This window comes from Achroia grisella, unplaced genomic scaffold (genome assembly GCF_030625045.1).
Source record: "Achroia grisella isolate CSIRO2021 unplaced genomic scaffold, CSIRO_AGI_Agris_v1 utg283, whole genome shotgun sequence".
NCBI lineage: Eukaryota > Metazoa > Arthropoda > Insecta > Lepidoptera > Pyralidae > Achroia > Achroia grisella.
Genome location: NW_026712771.1, coordinates 1,240,698 through 1,255,677, shown reverse-complemented (window position 1 = coordinate 1,255,677; position 14,980 = coordinate 1,240,698). Strand labels below are relative to the sequence as shown.

Here is a 14,980-nt window from a genome sequence, read left to right as displayed (position 1 = left end):
TATGTATTTATATCAGTTATCTAGTACCCACATACACCTACATAACACAAGCTTTAGTTAGCTTCACTTGGGTCTAGATGGCGCTGAGAATTGTCCTGAGATTAGTATTATTAATAGTTACAAAAATAAATCATCATCATCGCTGTCCGGAAGACGTCCACTGCTGGACATAGGCCTCCCCCAAAGATCTCTACGACGATCGGTCCTGCGCTGCTCGCATCCAATGCCTTCTGGCACATACTTCACAGCGATCTTGACCAAACCGTCGGTCCACCTTGCTGGAGGCCTTCCCACGTTGCGTCTTCCGGTCCGTGGTCGCCACTCGGGGACTTTATTGCCCCAACGGCCATCTGTCCTACGAGCTATGTGCCCCGCCCATTGCCACTGCAGTGTCGCAATTCTTCGGGCTATATCGGTCACTCAGGTTCTTCTGCGGATCTACTCATTTATGATTCGATCACGCAAAGAAACTCCGAGCATAGCCCTCTCCATTGTCCTCTGAGCGACTCTGAGCTTGTTCATAAGGCCCATAGTTAGCGACCACGTCTTTATGCCGTAAATCATCACTGGCAATACACATTGGTCGTAAACCTTAGTTTTGAAAAATAATTAGATAGTAATAAAAAATTAGAGCCTAAGTATTAAATAGTTATATTACAATTTCCTTTTTTTATCACTTCGGTCTTATCTTTCATCTAAAGCATGAATTAGATCAAAAATAAAATAGAAGAGCGAGTGCACTCCAAACTGCGGAAGGACTTATGGAGCGGCTGAGGCCAACTCCCGCCTGACGGATACGACTTTAGTCTGAGGGCACTGCTAGGGGTTCGAACCTCGGCTCAGTCCGTCGTAATTATGATCATCGTTTGAATTGGACGCAGACGACTTTATATAAAGTCTACCCTTCACAAGTAGTTATTTAGACAACAAATTCTAAAATAGTTTATTTCAAAGTGCTTTATCAACAAACTGCAACCTACAGTAAGCTGTAGGTACTAAACTTGTGCTAGAGTACGAATCATTTTAGCATTTGAAATTTTAATGAATGTTTGCTCAAGTTTCTCGGGAGCGCAGCGTTGCGAAGCCAATTATACCTTATATTCTTTGTCATAATGTATCATTTCTATTGACTTGTATAAAACTTTATGATGTTCTATTTTTAACGATGTCTTCTTCAACTTTTATGACTTTGTCGTTGCTCGGCGAGACTTGTAAAATAGTATCTGTTCTTGTTTAGTCCTGGATAGCCAATAAAACTAGTGGACTGTGTTAATAGATATAATATAAAAACTGTTATGGAATACAGATAGATGCACATTATAGTTAGAATGGTGGGATGATTTAGTACGAAGTGTCGGTGCCGGGCGGGCAATAAGTCATCGGCCGTAGTTGCCGATGCGCAACACCGCACCGCAGCTCGCGGTAGCGGTGCGTTGGGTGCGTAGACAGTACTCTTATAAATCTACATTATCGACATCGCAACGGCAACTGGTGTATCAGGCGTCCATAGGCTACGGTAACCGTTTACCATCACGTGGGGCGAATGCATATTATTATTAATGCATATGTTGGTATATAAGAAAAACAGGATATACTCGTATTTGCTTGTTTGCATTGAATAAATATCGACTAGTGGACCGATTTGAAAAAAAAATATACCATTAGAATCCTAACATTATGCTGATAACCATAGACTATTTCCAAAAACGTTGGGGATCCGTATGAAAATTTCATAATATAAGATACTGTAATCTAACGTGTTAAAAATTAAAAAATATTTGTGTTAAGATCCGGTTAACAATATAAATGTGCCTGCAGACGAACCCCGATAGGAATTTTGCAGGACAGCATTGTAAATAATGTAAAAATTGGAAAAAAAAGCTTTTTATCTATCTATTTATCTATCCAGGGGCGGATCGTGAATTTATGGGGCTCTGGGCTAAATCTACTTAGAGGCCCACCTAATTATATTACTCAACTAAAAAAATACATCGACAAAAGACAAGCGACCAGAAATTCCCCGTTCCTTTCAATAGACGCGCACTTGCATGGGTTGATTAATCTCAGGGTTGCCAACCTTATGATAGGTTCTTTAACATTCTAGATATAGTAGTGGGGACTGGAGGTCCTTCGTATCCTCGGGCCCTGGGCTGCAGCCCAAAAAACCCTTAGGCAGATCCGCCCCTGTATCTATCTAAATAATATATTAAACAAACACAACAGTTTTAATATAACTATTGAGAAAGTTAAATTTCCATTCACTCACCAGCAAGAGAACAGCTTTCCTTAACGGTAAACGGTACACCAAGCAGGGGTTTCTCTGCTGCGAGCGTCTCGAATGTTCCATTCTTCTTTGCTTCTTCTATTTTACGGTCGACGGCCCTCGCGTCATCCACTGCTGCCCGGTAACGCTCCTCGACTATTGCGTTCAAGAATGGATTCACCGCCTTTATGTGGTCTATGTACGCAAAGACAAGCTCTTCGCTCTTGATCTATAAAGAGAAGTTTCAGATTTGTCCATTATGTAGTCTATATCTCATTATATAAGAATTATCGGTCGCTAGGAAAAAAATTATAATATAAATTTGACGTTCATAAGCGGCTAAAATATCCTACATGCATAAATGATTTAGATTTGAATATCTACCTACTAAAAACTAAAATTTCAGTTACATTGTTAAGCATATAAAATATTTATAATATAGTAGGTAAATATAGTACTTAGGTAAATTTGTGAATACTTGTTGGCAACACTTTTGTATTACGGGTAACATTGGTCAATTCATTTCCTTTTTACTGTACCATTGCTCTTCTAAAATAAACGCCGTGCAAACAAAAAAACACGTTACTAATAAACCCCTACCAAGACATATCCTAATACAGTCCATCAGATTTTATCATACATATAAAAAACTTACTCATAACGTCTTACTTAAAGTAGTCCTTCTGATTTTTATTGCATGATAGCTTTGAAAAAAAAAAACGAAACAAAATAAACGCGCGCAATTCCAATTTCAAATTATAATTCTTTTTTCTTAATATGGCTTCTGCATACTAACTTGCCAGTATTATTTGTATCAACTATTTGGAAAAGACGTTATTACACTGTGTAATGGATTATGATAGTAAAGTATTAAGTAGGTAATATGCAACGCAAGGAATATTGGTAATTAAATTAAGTACCAATAACAAATTAATGTTATCCAATGAGGCTAAATAATTTACGATGCCATAATTAAAGCTTGCAGTTAATATGGAGCACTAGTTTCTGCTTGCGACTTCGTCCACATGACCATGATGAAAAATAGTCTATATGATGATATGGATAAGGTCTATTTTATGACATGACGTTAGTTAACCCTTAGGCGTGAAAGTGTAACAATCTCACTTTACCAGTTATAATATTAGGCAAATAAAATTATTAGTGTAAATCAACATTAATATAACATTTAACAGTACCACAGTGTTAGCATATTAACTGACAACTTTTGATTTATATAAATAGAACCAAAAGTTACAAGAAAAAGTGAAAAGAATCTTATATATATAATATTCTCATGTCACAATGTTAGTTACCATTCTCCTCTAACACGGCTTGACAGATTTTTATGAAATTTAGGCATATTCAGTAGGAACGAACAATTTTTATGAAATTTCATATGCATATTTAGTAGGTCTGAGAATAGGCTAGTATCTATTTTTCACACCCCTAAGGGTAAGGGTTATCCACTTCTAAATTGAATCTTCAATTTATAGCCAGTTTCTCTTATAATATGGCATTAAAAAATATATACAACCCTAAATTTTCACCCTTACCACATTTTAATAGCGATTTTAACTTATATGGCAAAACAACGTTTGCTGAATCAGCTAGTAATAATGATAGTAAAACGTAATAGTGACGTAACTCACATACGAGTTCCGCTAGTGATGTCCCTTACGAAAACAAACCACGACGAGAGTAAACATTATGGGTAAACGTATGTATGTTTGCTCATAATTTCATCATAGTACCTACATCCATTTCACCAATGACGCCATAGACTCATGCTCTTGCATAGCTCCATCATCCAAGTCGTAATATCGATGCTCTCATAGATAAATATTCTATTTGGTCTTTGGTACAAACTATTGCCCGGGGGGAGATGTTTGGTTGAAATAGTAATTAGTGGCTAGCAATGTTAGGTCATTCGTGGTTCTTCCTGTAAACTATAGTGGTTACTTTCTGGTGATGTCGTCCCGGTTGCTTAACTGAGCTGACTGACAATCTTTCACTGGTGCCGCGTCAGCGTATACATTCATTAGCCAGTATACAATGTTAGAGAAAATTGAAGCATTATACTTTCATCTTATTTATTATCTTTCCATACATATAATGTGCACAATAAAATTGTATAATGGAACAAGACGACAACTGTCTGTATGTGTGTCAAATTACGTAAAATTAGAATGAAATTTTAACAGAATATATTCTGTGAAAATTTCACTAATCTACTTGTTGAAGAAACACTCTTTAAACAATAGTGTGTATTTCTAAGGAATATAATAGTGTTTTTTTAATTTGAAATTTACCAACTACTGATTTTATTTATTTTATTAATAAAATAATATATGTCTGGTATAAATGTCAATAGATGGTATTTACAATGTACTTATGGACAAAGCAGCCGGCACTAGTCAACCATATGAAAATAGTATCACCCACCTCGCCCTGTCTGACTGCGGCTGCAAGACTGGTTGCACTTCGCAAGAGCAGCGGCTGCGGTGCTGGTGGAAGCGGCCGCTTGTGCCGAGCACGCAGCCAGAAAACTGGTGCCAGCACCAAGTTGAGGAGCCGCAGGAACATGCCCAGTATACGGACCGCCACCTGCATTCTGTAGCAAATTAATTAATTAATATTAAGACGTGTAGCAAAAACTTAGACTCCTTTTTCACAAAACATAATACATATACACTCGTGCGAAGCCGGGGTGAGTATATTTTTTTATTGGGGTTTTTCAGCTATTATTAGGTGCTTGGACCATACATAGATCTATTGCGCTCACCCTTTTACAAAGTTCGCTACCTAGTCAGGGACAAGAATTGAAGGATATTCTTAGGAGCGATGGTTTTTATCTCCTCAGGATAGAGTATAAACTTTCCAAAGGAGACATTACGTTTATGCATGAGTGGACTACAATCACATAGGATGTGTAATGGTATTTCCTCTTCAGTTTGGCAAAATCTGCAGATATTTCTTGTGCAGGGGGCGAGTAGTTAGTAGACTGTAAGTGTGCGAAATTTCAACCTCTTACATGCAGTATTAAATATGATCAAGCCGTTATGGCATGAACGCGTAACAAACAAACATTCCGATGGAATGTAGTAATTGCCAAACATGATAGACACCATGGAAATGACAAATTCGCAGTACAAGAGACAGTGTGACGTGACCCATATAAGAGGCGCCACGGGTTATGCGTAGATAAGTATACCACAGTTCATATTTTTGCTACCAAAGCTCACCGTTTAAAGTGAAACAGTAATGGTACTCGGTGTAAAGAGTGTAAAATAAATACAAACAACAAATTGAAAACAGTAACAAACATTTTAAAAACCCAATAAAAAGAAAAGCAGACAAACAAGAACATAAAATGAAAGACCCCAATGAAAAAACAAGAACCTTTGAAATACAAATACAATTGCTCATAATTGAATCGTATTTTTTGCGATTGGTATTTGCGCTGCTTTTATGGGAGTCATTGTAAACAATCCTTTAAAATTTCCGGAGATAGTTGATCATTTAAACATGTTTCATAGTCCTGTTCATGAATCTGGTGACACGAGTACTTTAGCTAATTACTACAGGCTTTGATAGGTATAAACCTAAAAGATTATTGCGAAACCAATTGTTTTTAATCAATACCATAATTGTATAATGTACTACAATTATGGTATTGATTAAAAACAATTGGTGCTTTGTTCTGTAAACGTGTTGTGCGAATACAAAATTACACAACTCGCAAGAGACTAAAGCTTATACTATAGAGAATTGAATGAACTAGATTACATAATATTATGGACGATTGAAGAAATAATGATTGCTCATGCAGCAATGGCACCAGTCAATGATGACAGGACGAAATCGACCCTATGTCGCTATTCCCAAGAAATACACAAAGATGATTTCCTTGAGGTTTTCCTGTCACAATGCATTGCCAGAAATGGTGACAATAGTGCCTATTACTGCTAGATTAATACTAATTGAAGGTATATTAGTATTCCTTCTAAATAAAGAATAGTAATAATATCCCTGGTCAATTCACTCAACGTCATTTAGTCCCAAGGTAAACAGAGCTTGTGTTACGGGTACTAGACAACTGATATAAATATTGTATTTTTGTAAATAAATACAGAATATACATAGAAACACCCAGACCGATACAAACAATCATATTTCTGAATACAAATGTTTGTACAGTTCGAGGAATCGAAACTGCCACCATAGAAAGTAAAGCGTTGTGCTAAACCGATGAGGCCTTCAAAAGAGAAAGAAGTACTCGTATGTTTTATAGCAGATTAAGGGAAGGAACGCTTATGCCACCAAAATTTCTAAATGTTTGCTGCACTGAACGCCCTAAGCCACTTCTGATTACCTCCCCAATTTAGCTAATGTCATGAGATATTTAAAAAACGTACAAATAAAAACTATTACAGTTTGTTGCCACTTTCTTGTATCAGAACTAAATAGATAAAGAAAGGACATAATAAATCTATAAAAACATAATTGGCATTTTCTTCTTTCGAATTCGTACAAAGGAGAAATTGATTTCGGATCATTTTGCATCGCATATCGATTAAAAATTTGTAAGCCTAGCGCTCACCAGATAAAAGTAAAATTTAACTCACGTTCAACGGTGTAAGAGGAATCATGACTCGAATGGCGATTATAATTTTAATAAATAATTTATTAGTTCAATTAAAATGGCTAAAATTCGCCAGCTGTTTGTTGAAACGAGACGGAGGCTAGGCTTCCATTGCGCATTGTTTCTTGGTAAGGTCAGAGGTAAAACAATACGGCACCTTCATTACATAATCAATATTCAGGAACGACGTTAACCGACTTTAAAAGGAAGACATATTGAATGTGACTAGTAGACATTTTTTTTGCGAGAACTAGTATTTGTGTGAAAACTTGATAAATTTCTCAAGATTTCACATAAAAGCTGGCATTCGCACTTCTATAATTCTATAATTTTTTTTGCGTCAAGTCATAAATCGATAGACAACCGAACTTCCAAAAGCCAATACATAATTATGTAAGATTGTAAACAACAGAGACAAGACAGTACGTGACTGATGAGCGTAATAGAAGGATTATCCCAGTAAACTAGGTGACGAGTGCTAAGATTTATAAGGCCTCAGAGACTATTTCGAAATAATTTATAAATGCACGGCGTCCGCCTGCATCTGAGTGCAGCAGGAAATTTAAATTAGGTGAATTTAGATTTTGCCATTTATAGGCTAGGCTTTTAACCTTTTCCTTGGCCCTTTGTCACGTCAAATTATACATAATCTTCCTAAAAAAACTATTTAAAGTAAGATTGTAGTGTAAACTTTCATCCAAATAGATGTATTTATGTGAAACATAATATAGAAGCCTTGCTCATCTTCTATAATTGACTTTACGGGTCATATGACGACATAATATCCTTTTTTCGAACTATTCTTAAGGGTGTTGGCCGCAGCTGGCCTTTACAGCTTCACCAAATATAGGGGGCGAGTGCAGATGGTACTCCAAACCCGCAGAAAGACTCATGAAGCGGCTGAAGAGCAACTCTTGCCTGGCGAATACGATTTTAGTCTGAGTGCAGCGTTAGGGGTTTGAACCTCGGCTCAGGTTGCTGTCATTTTGATCCCAGTTTGAATTGAACGGGGGATCGATCGAAGGGTACGGTTCATGTACACAGGCGACGAGTGCAACTTACAATCTTGATGGCCATCAGTTTATTTGCCAAACCACCAACATACCAAAATTATTTTCTATCTTTAATAACTGTTGTTTATAACGTACATAATATACAGCGCCTCGTTAGATCTCAAGTATTACGACAGAAGTATAGTAAATACAAGATAAAACGATCACGACGTCCTTGCATTGTCCACTCATCTTCAACAGATTCATAAATCATCTTTGAAAGTATTTTATTAACTACTGCATATACTTTTTATAATAATTAAAAAAGGTTTATAAATGGAAAATAATTTATTACATATATAATTAATATATACAATAATGTCAGGTACGATTACATTAGATAAGAACTTACAGAGCGTACCTGGTACGGGACCAAGTATACCTAGCAGTCAAACTCAGAATCATACATTCTCAGGTCTCGAATACTCGATTATTACAATTGTCAATATTATAACTGTTCTTAACGATAATTGAAATAACGTGATATAAAACCATCAATTTCCAACTCAGATTTGTATACACCAAGGTTTATCACAGTGACCCTGTTATGAATAAATCTTGCGCGTATATAAATACATAATTAAATAGATAATAGATTTAATTAATTTATAGTAGTAAGTACTAAATAAAATAGTTGTACACCCAGCGCCATCTAAACACAAACTGTGTAGAACTTCGCCCTCGGTCATCTAGAGTTTTAACCTTACTTCCGATGGACGTGTGTTCGATTCGTCAAACAATACAGACTGGGGGGAAGGGGATTGTTAGTAATGTGGGCTCATGACCCCATTACTAGCAATGTACCACGTCAGGTTGACTTCCACGGAAACCATCGTGATAAATTCCTGGTGAATTTGTCACGATGGGCTAACTGTCCTGACTTATGCTCATCTTATCATCCCCCACTGGTGCCCGCCGGCGTAAACCGTCAACGCAGGCAGGTTCACCATTCCATCATCATTTATTCATTGCCTTGCCTTTATCCCTTTATCTGTGGTCGGCGCAGTATGTCATTCTCTTCCACTGCTCTCTATCGGCCGTCATATCTGAGCATACTCTCCTTTTATTCATATCATCTTTCACACAATCCATCCATCTTTTTTCACCATTCCATTATCATCCATAAAAAAAAAATACAGACGCTTGTATTCAGAGATATATTTACATATATTGTATGTAATGGTTTGGGTTTTTTCTATGTATGTTTTTAAAAAAAATATGTTTTTAAACATTTCGTTCAGTCATCTAGTACCTAAGCTTACCTTGGGAATAGATGGCGCTATGTGATTTCACCCCATTATGAGTATTATAAAAATTCTTTTAAAATATATTCAAATTCAAATTCAAAATATCTTTATTCATGTAGGTCTATTACAGACTCTTATGATATGTCAAATCTACCGGCAGTTCGGAATGATTTCGAGATGAGAAGAACTAATAAAGAATATAACAAATAGAGTCAACATATTAATATACCTACATGTATATATGTTCCAACTATTCTAACAATGCTAACCTTACCTGGCCTTTACAACATCACCGGATAAAAATGGGGTCTAAGTGCAGAGGTCACTCCTAACCCGGGAAAAGACTTATGAAGCTGCTGAAGGCCAACTTCTGCCGGATACTGATGATACGCGATTAAATTCACGACTACCAGAAAGTAAGGCAGTGTGCTAAACTGTGTGACTATAGAGATCGTTAAATAATCATGTGGTAAGATTTCAAGTTAATAGTAATTGTAAATAGCAAGTTTTATATAGAAATAATAAAAAATATGACACTAGAACAAGAATATTAATGTCAGACTATTTGGTATATATGTATATATTTATTTGTATATATGTATAATATCTAAATATATGTAACTCAAAGGTGACTGACTATCTGATCTATCAACGCACAGCCCAAACCACTGGACGGATCGGGCTGAAATTTGGCATGCAGGTAGATGTTATGACGCGAGCGAAGCCGCAAGCAAAAGCTGGTTTGTATATATTATTCGAATAATAGATTTTCTATCCTATTCTAATTACAGAATACATTCCCTCTCATAACTCTATACCTATGTGGTATACCAGTCGCGCTGTATATGCTTAAATACAGGCGACGCCTACCACATTTCGTTAGGTAAGCCATCAACAGGTTTCCATAACAAATTCAAATACCACATATATCTTGTTTGTCTGTCTGTGTGTACACATTATATGCCCTTTCAACATATTGACCCGCGATTCTTGCTTTCATTTCCATATTAGAGAAAGTTAGTTCAATTAATGCAACAAACCTCATCTCTTGATTGTTGATAATTAAAATACTTAATTATATACAGATTTTCTTTTATTACTGTTTATTATGTAACTGGAGAGGAAAGGGGCCATTCATAATTAAAATAAAAAAATTACGTATAGGGGGTCGTTCGAGTATTACGTAAGTACTATGGGGGGTGTGGGGGATGCAGAGGGGAGGGGGAGGGGGTCTTTGCTTTGCTTATTTGGATGACATGGGGTATGATGTTCAGTCTAGATGATGATTACGTCATCGGTAATTATTTACTTTTTTACACAAATGGCAACCCTCACATTGTCTTTGCTAAAAAACAATACATTAATTGAAAAATGTTTACGTAAGCATGGGGGGAGGGGGTAAGAGCTTTGCTTACTTTTACTGACAAGGGGGATAGTCATAGTTTTTTTTTACTCTACCGCTTATTCGGAGAGCTGTCTCATCACAAGAATAAGCAAGAAACATTGCGTGTTGCTCATATTACATTTTTAAGTTAAGATTTGTGAATACAAACTACTAACTAGCACTAATTCATTAGAGTCAAAATATACAACTAACTGGTTAACTAACTAAGAATAAATCAGTCTTAGTGATTATAACAGACCATTCCGTACAAGCAACAGTCATTCACGAGTATGACGAATGTATATGAATAGTTTATACCAACTAGCGTGTTGCTCTTTTAAATTATTTAGTTGTCATTTTTAAGTTGAAATGTGTGAAAATATACCAACTTGATTGTTGATATTTTAAATAATATAGTTGTAATTTTACGTTTAAGTTGAAATGTGTGAATACAAACTACCAACTACCACTAAACATGTTAAGTCGAACAATTTATACAGTAATTTATTATGATTTTTATAATACTAATATATGTACATACATTATTATATTACTAGCTCTTCCCGCGATTTCGTCCGTGTGGAATTTAACTTTATTTTTCTAAAATAAAAGTAGTCTAAGTTAACTCCTTATTACATCAGTTACCTGCCAAAAAGGTCCTGTCAAAATCGGTACAGCCATTTCAGAGATTAGCCTGAACAAATAGACAGACAGACAGATAGACAAAAACTGTAAAAAAAGTTTTTAATAAATTTTGGTGTACCGTATTTATATTCATATGCATGTAGTAAAAAACAGTTATGCCAATATTACAAACAGACACTCTGATTTTATTTATATGTACAGATGTATAAATAATATATTATTAATTATACTAGAGGAATATTTACATCATGTAGAGATCGAACTACCACTGTGGAATCGCAGAGAAATATTTTACATTTTTGTATAAGGACATCATTTGTGTGAATTTGAAGTAAGGGAGCTGGTAAATCGATGCGGGGTCGGTATCCTGGGCACAGCCAGACTAATATTTACCAATGCGATCATTGCCCTCCAGTTTGAGGTGCAACAGAATGCCATAAGCTGGAGTCCGACGATATTATTCGTGAAATAGCAATTTTTAACGAGAATGATGGGTGTCGACGTAAAGGAAAAACTGCATTGATCCGTGAAAATGTGGCTTCATTCTGATGTGAATGCTATAGACAATTACCATTACATATATGTATGTATGTTTGCATATATTATATATAATAATAAATGTATGATTTCATTGTATCACGTACTATTTATTGTACCTATTTCTACTACTCCACACTTCCTCTCAGTCACTCCAAGGTTAATTGGAAGAAATCCCTCTTCTAGGCCATTGCACGTATTTATTATTTAAGTCGATTGTGTTCTTTTATTTATAATTCCTATTGTACAATAAAGTATCGTAAACAAACAAACAAACTATTTTTGTCTTGCAAATATATATTATAAACTAGCTTTTGCCCGCGGTTTCACTCGCGTTAATTTATCCCCTTAGGGGTGGAATTTTCAAAATCCTTTCTTACGGGATGCCTACGTCATAGTAGCTTTATTCATGCAAAGTATCAACCCGAACGGTTTAAAATTGACAAAGTTTCATACAAACTTTCGTACCCTATTTTATCCCTTTGGGGATAGAATTAATCAAAAATCCTTTCTTAGCGGATGCCTACGTCATAACATCTATCAGTATGCCAAATTTCAGCCCGATCCGTCCAGTAGTTTGGGCTGTGCGTTGATAGATCACTATGTCAGTCACCTTTGAGTTATATATATAAACAAATATTATAAAAAGAGAGTATGATCCTATCATAAAAGTATGTAATAGACCTACATGAATAAACGAAGAGATAGCGAGAAGAGATCTTGATTGAGATTTAAGAGAGATGGCTCAATTTAAAAAATTCCAGTCTAACATCAATACTAATATAATAAATCAGAGTGTGACCTTTTCACGACAAAACGTAATGACATTTGACGTGAACATAGACTGTATTACGAGGAAGGACATACAGGATTTTACCTAAAAATAAACAGCAGGCGAAGTCACAACAAGTAGGGTATATATTATGTCAATATATACAAATATCACAAGTTCTAGAAACTGGGCAATGACAAACGGTCAATTGTCTTATAATCGTAAACAAATATAACGAAACTGTTGACCGAATTCGACATTTTTAGACATAATATCAAATTAAAACCATTTACCTATACACTAGCTGTTATCTGCGACTTTGTATTCGTAGAATTGAACTTTTTTAATGAAATTAGATAAAAATCTACAAAATTATACTAGCCTAAGTCATTCCTAATAACATTAGCTATTTGAGAGTGAAATTTCCATCAAAATCAGTCCTGCAGTATTCTTTACTCTTAATTTAATTTTTCTGCTTAATAAAAATAGCTAAAAGTTACTCCTTATAATATTAGCTATCTGATAGTGAAAGTTCCGTTAAAATTAGTCAAGCCTACTAGTATAAACAGACAGGCAGAAAGCGTGATACATTTATAAGATCAAAATTTTGATGTAAATACCGTATATAACTTTGGAACCGGGATGGAATGCATGCGAATCTCCTAGTTTCGACATGTATAAGTCGTGTTCTTTTTGGTGGCATTACCACAAACCACCAGTCAGTGACAGTCTTTTCGAGATTTACCACACGTTAAAAAAACGTACTTTACTGACTGATTAGATTATTTGCTTTTGCAATAGCTTTTGCTGGAGGTCACTCTATACTCACAAATTTGAATTTAAAAATGACTCTGTATTATTGTAAACATGTACATTTATTTGAACAAAATTCGAGCTGAGTTTCTTTGCAGTTTTTCTCATCTCGAAATCATTCCGAACTGACGGTACATTTGACATATCAGAAGAGTCTCTTATAGAGCTACATGAATAAAGCATTTTAAATTTACATTTAGTGAAAAGTTGTTAATATGAAATTACAAACAGACACTAAAATTGTATTTATTTGCGTACATTTGTAGCCATATTATGCACATATGTTATTGCTATTTTTAACTCTGCCGTTGGTATGTTACATGATATTTACATGTGTCAAGTTTATTTGCATTCCACAAATGTTCTCTTCCATTCATCTCTATTCGCAGTCATCTCGTTATTTACTTCCTTTCTTACCTTATCATCTTTCACACAGTCCATCCATCTCTTTTTCGGCCTTCCTCTGCCCTTATATCCATCCAAATTCATATCTAACACCTTTCTGAACATATTATCATCATTCCTACGCATTACATATCCATACCACAATAGACGACCACGTTACTCTTCAACCTCTCCGACACCGGCGCCACTTTCATACTTCCTCTAATGTATTCATTCTTTATCTTATCCATTATTGTCACACCACACATCCACCTCAACATTCGCATTTCAGTTGCATGCAGTCTTTCATGTGCATGCAACTGATTTCAGTTCGAATGTTGAGGTGGATGTGTAGAAATAGAAATAGAAATAACATTTATTGAAATAAACTCAATACAAGCACTTTTGAATAGTTATATTTTCTAATCTATCACTTATTCGGAATCCAGATTCATCACAAGAAGAATGAGCAATAAACTTCTGTATACTCTTTTGAATAGATGTTTCTTTTTATAAGAATAATTAACACACAATAACAAGTAAAAGGCATGTGATAATCAACTTGATTCTTTTTGCAAACGATATATATAATGTTTAAAAATATTATTAATCAAATCAAATATCAAATTCGTGTAGCACATTTTAGCCACATATGAACGTCAAATTTTTTTAGTATTGTAATTGTTTCTCTCCCGTCCAGTTCATTATACAGATTGAATTGAGAAGAACTGACATGAAACTCAACTGAATTTCTTTTTTTAAAAAGCGAAGTTTAAAATAATTTTTGTTTCTTTACAAACAAATTAAAAGTTATAGTTTATGGTTTGTAAATCAATTGAAATTAAAACAAATACTAAATTTGAAGCTAATAATCCATACAGCAATGAAAACCGCACTCGAATCGGTTAATCCGATTTTGAGATTCGAGCATACGAACGCACAGACAGAAAAATATTAACAATTGTTTTCTTTACGTTGATAAAGTCCGTCGATATTAGTTATTTTTTTCATTATCTTCCACGTACAGACAGCTAATTATTACATTATCAGTATATATTATATAAGATTGCCTGTCCATTAATTCGATAATTTGATGATATTTTTTCCAACCGATAGAATTTACTAACATAAAATTGTTAAAATCATATAACATAACAATTTTATAGTTGACTTGGTGGTCTAGCAGTTTAGGACACTGCTTTAATTCACAGACCATGGGTTCGATTCGATTCATATCGGTC

At 35.0% G+C, this 14,980-nt stretch overlaps 1 protein-coding gene across 1 annotated transcript in view; it reads right to left on the bottom strand.

Moving 5' to 3' along the window:
- The window catches only part of LOC131843169 (fatty-acid amide hydrolase 2-A-like), a 45,075-nt gene that overhangs the window by 10,931 nt on the left and 19,164 nt on the right, over positions 1-14,980 (bottom strand). The window contains exons 4-5 of the mRNA XM_059191781.1: positions 4,706-4,874; positions 2,267-2,492 (exon numbers count right to left, since the gene is read on the bottom strand). Of these exons, the coding sequence (XP_059047764.1) occupies positions 2,267-2,492; positions 4,706-4,873 (394 nt within the window). The 5' untranslated portion in view covers position 4,874. The remainder of the gene's footprint in view (positions 1-2,266; positions 2,493-4,705; positions 4,875-14,980) is intronic.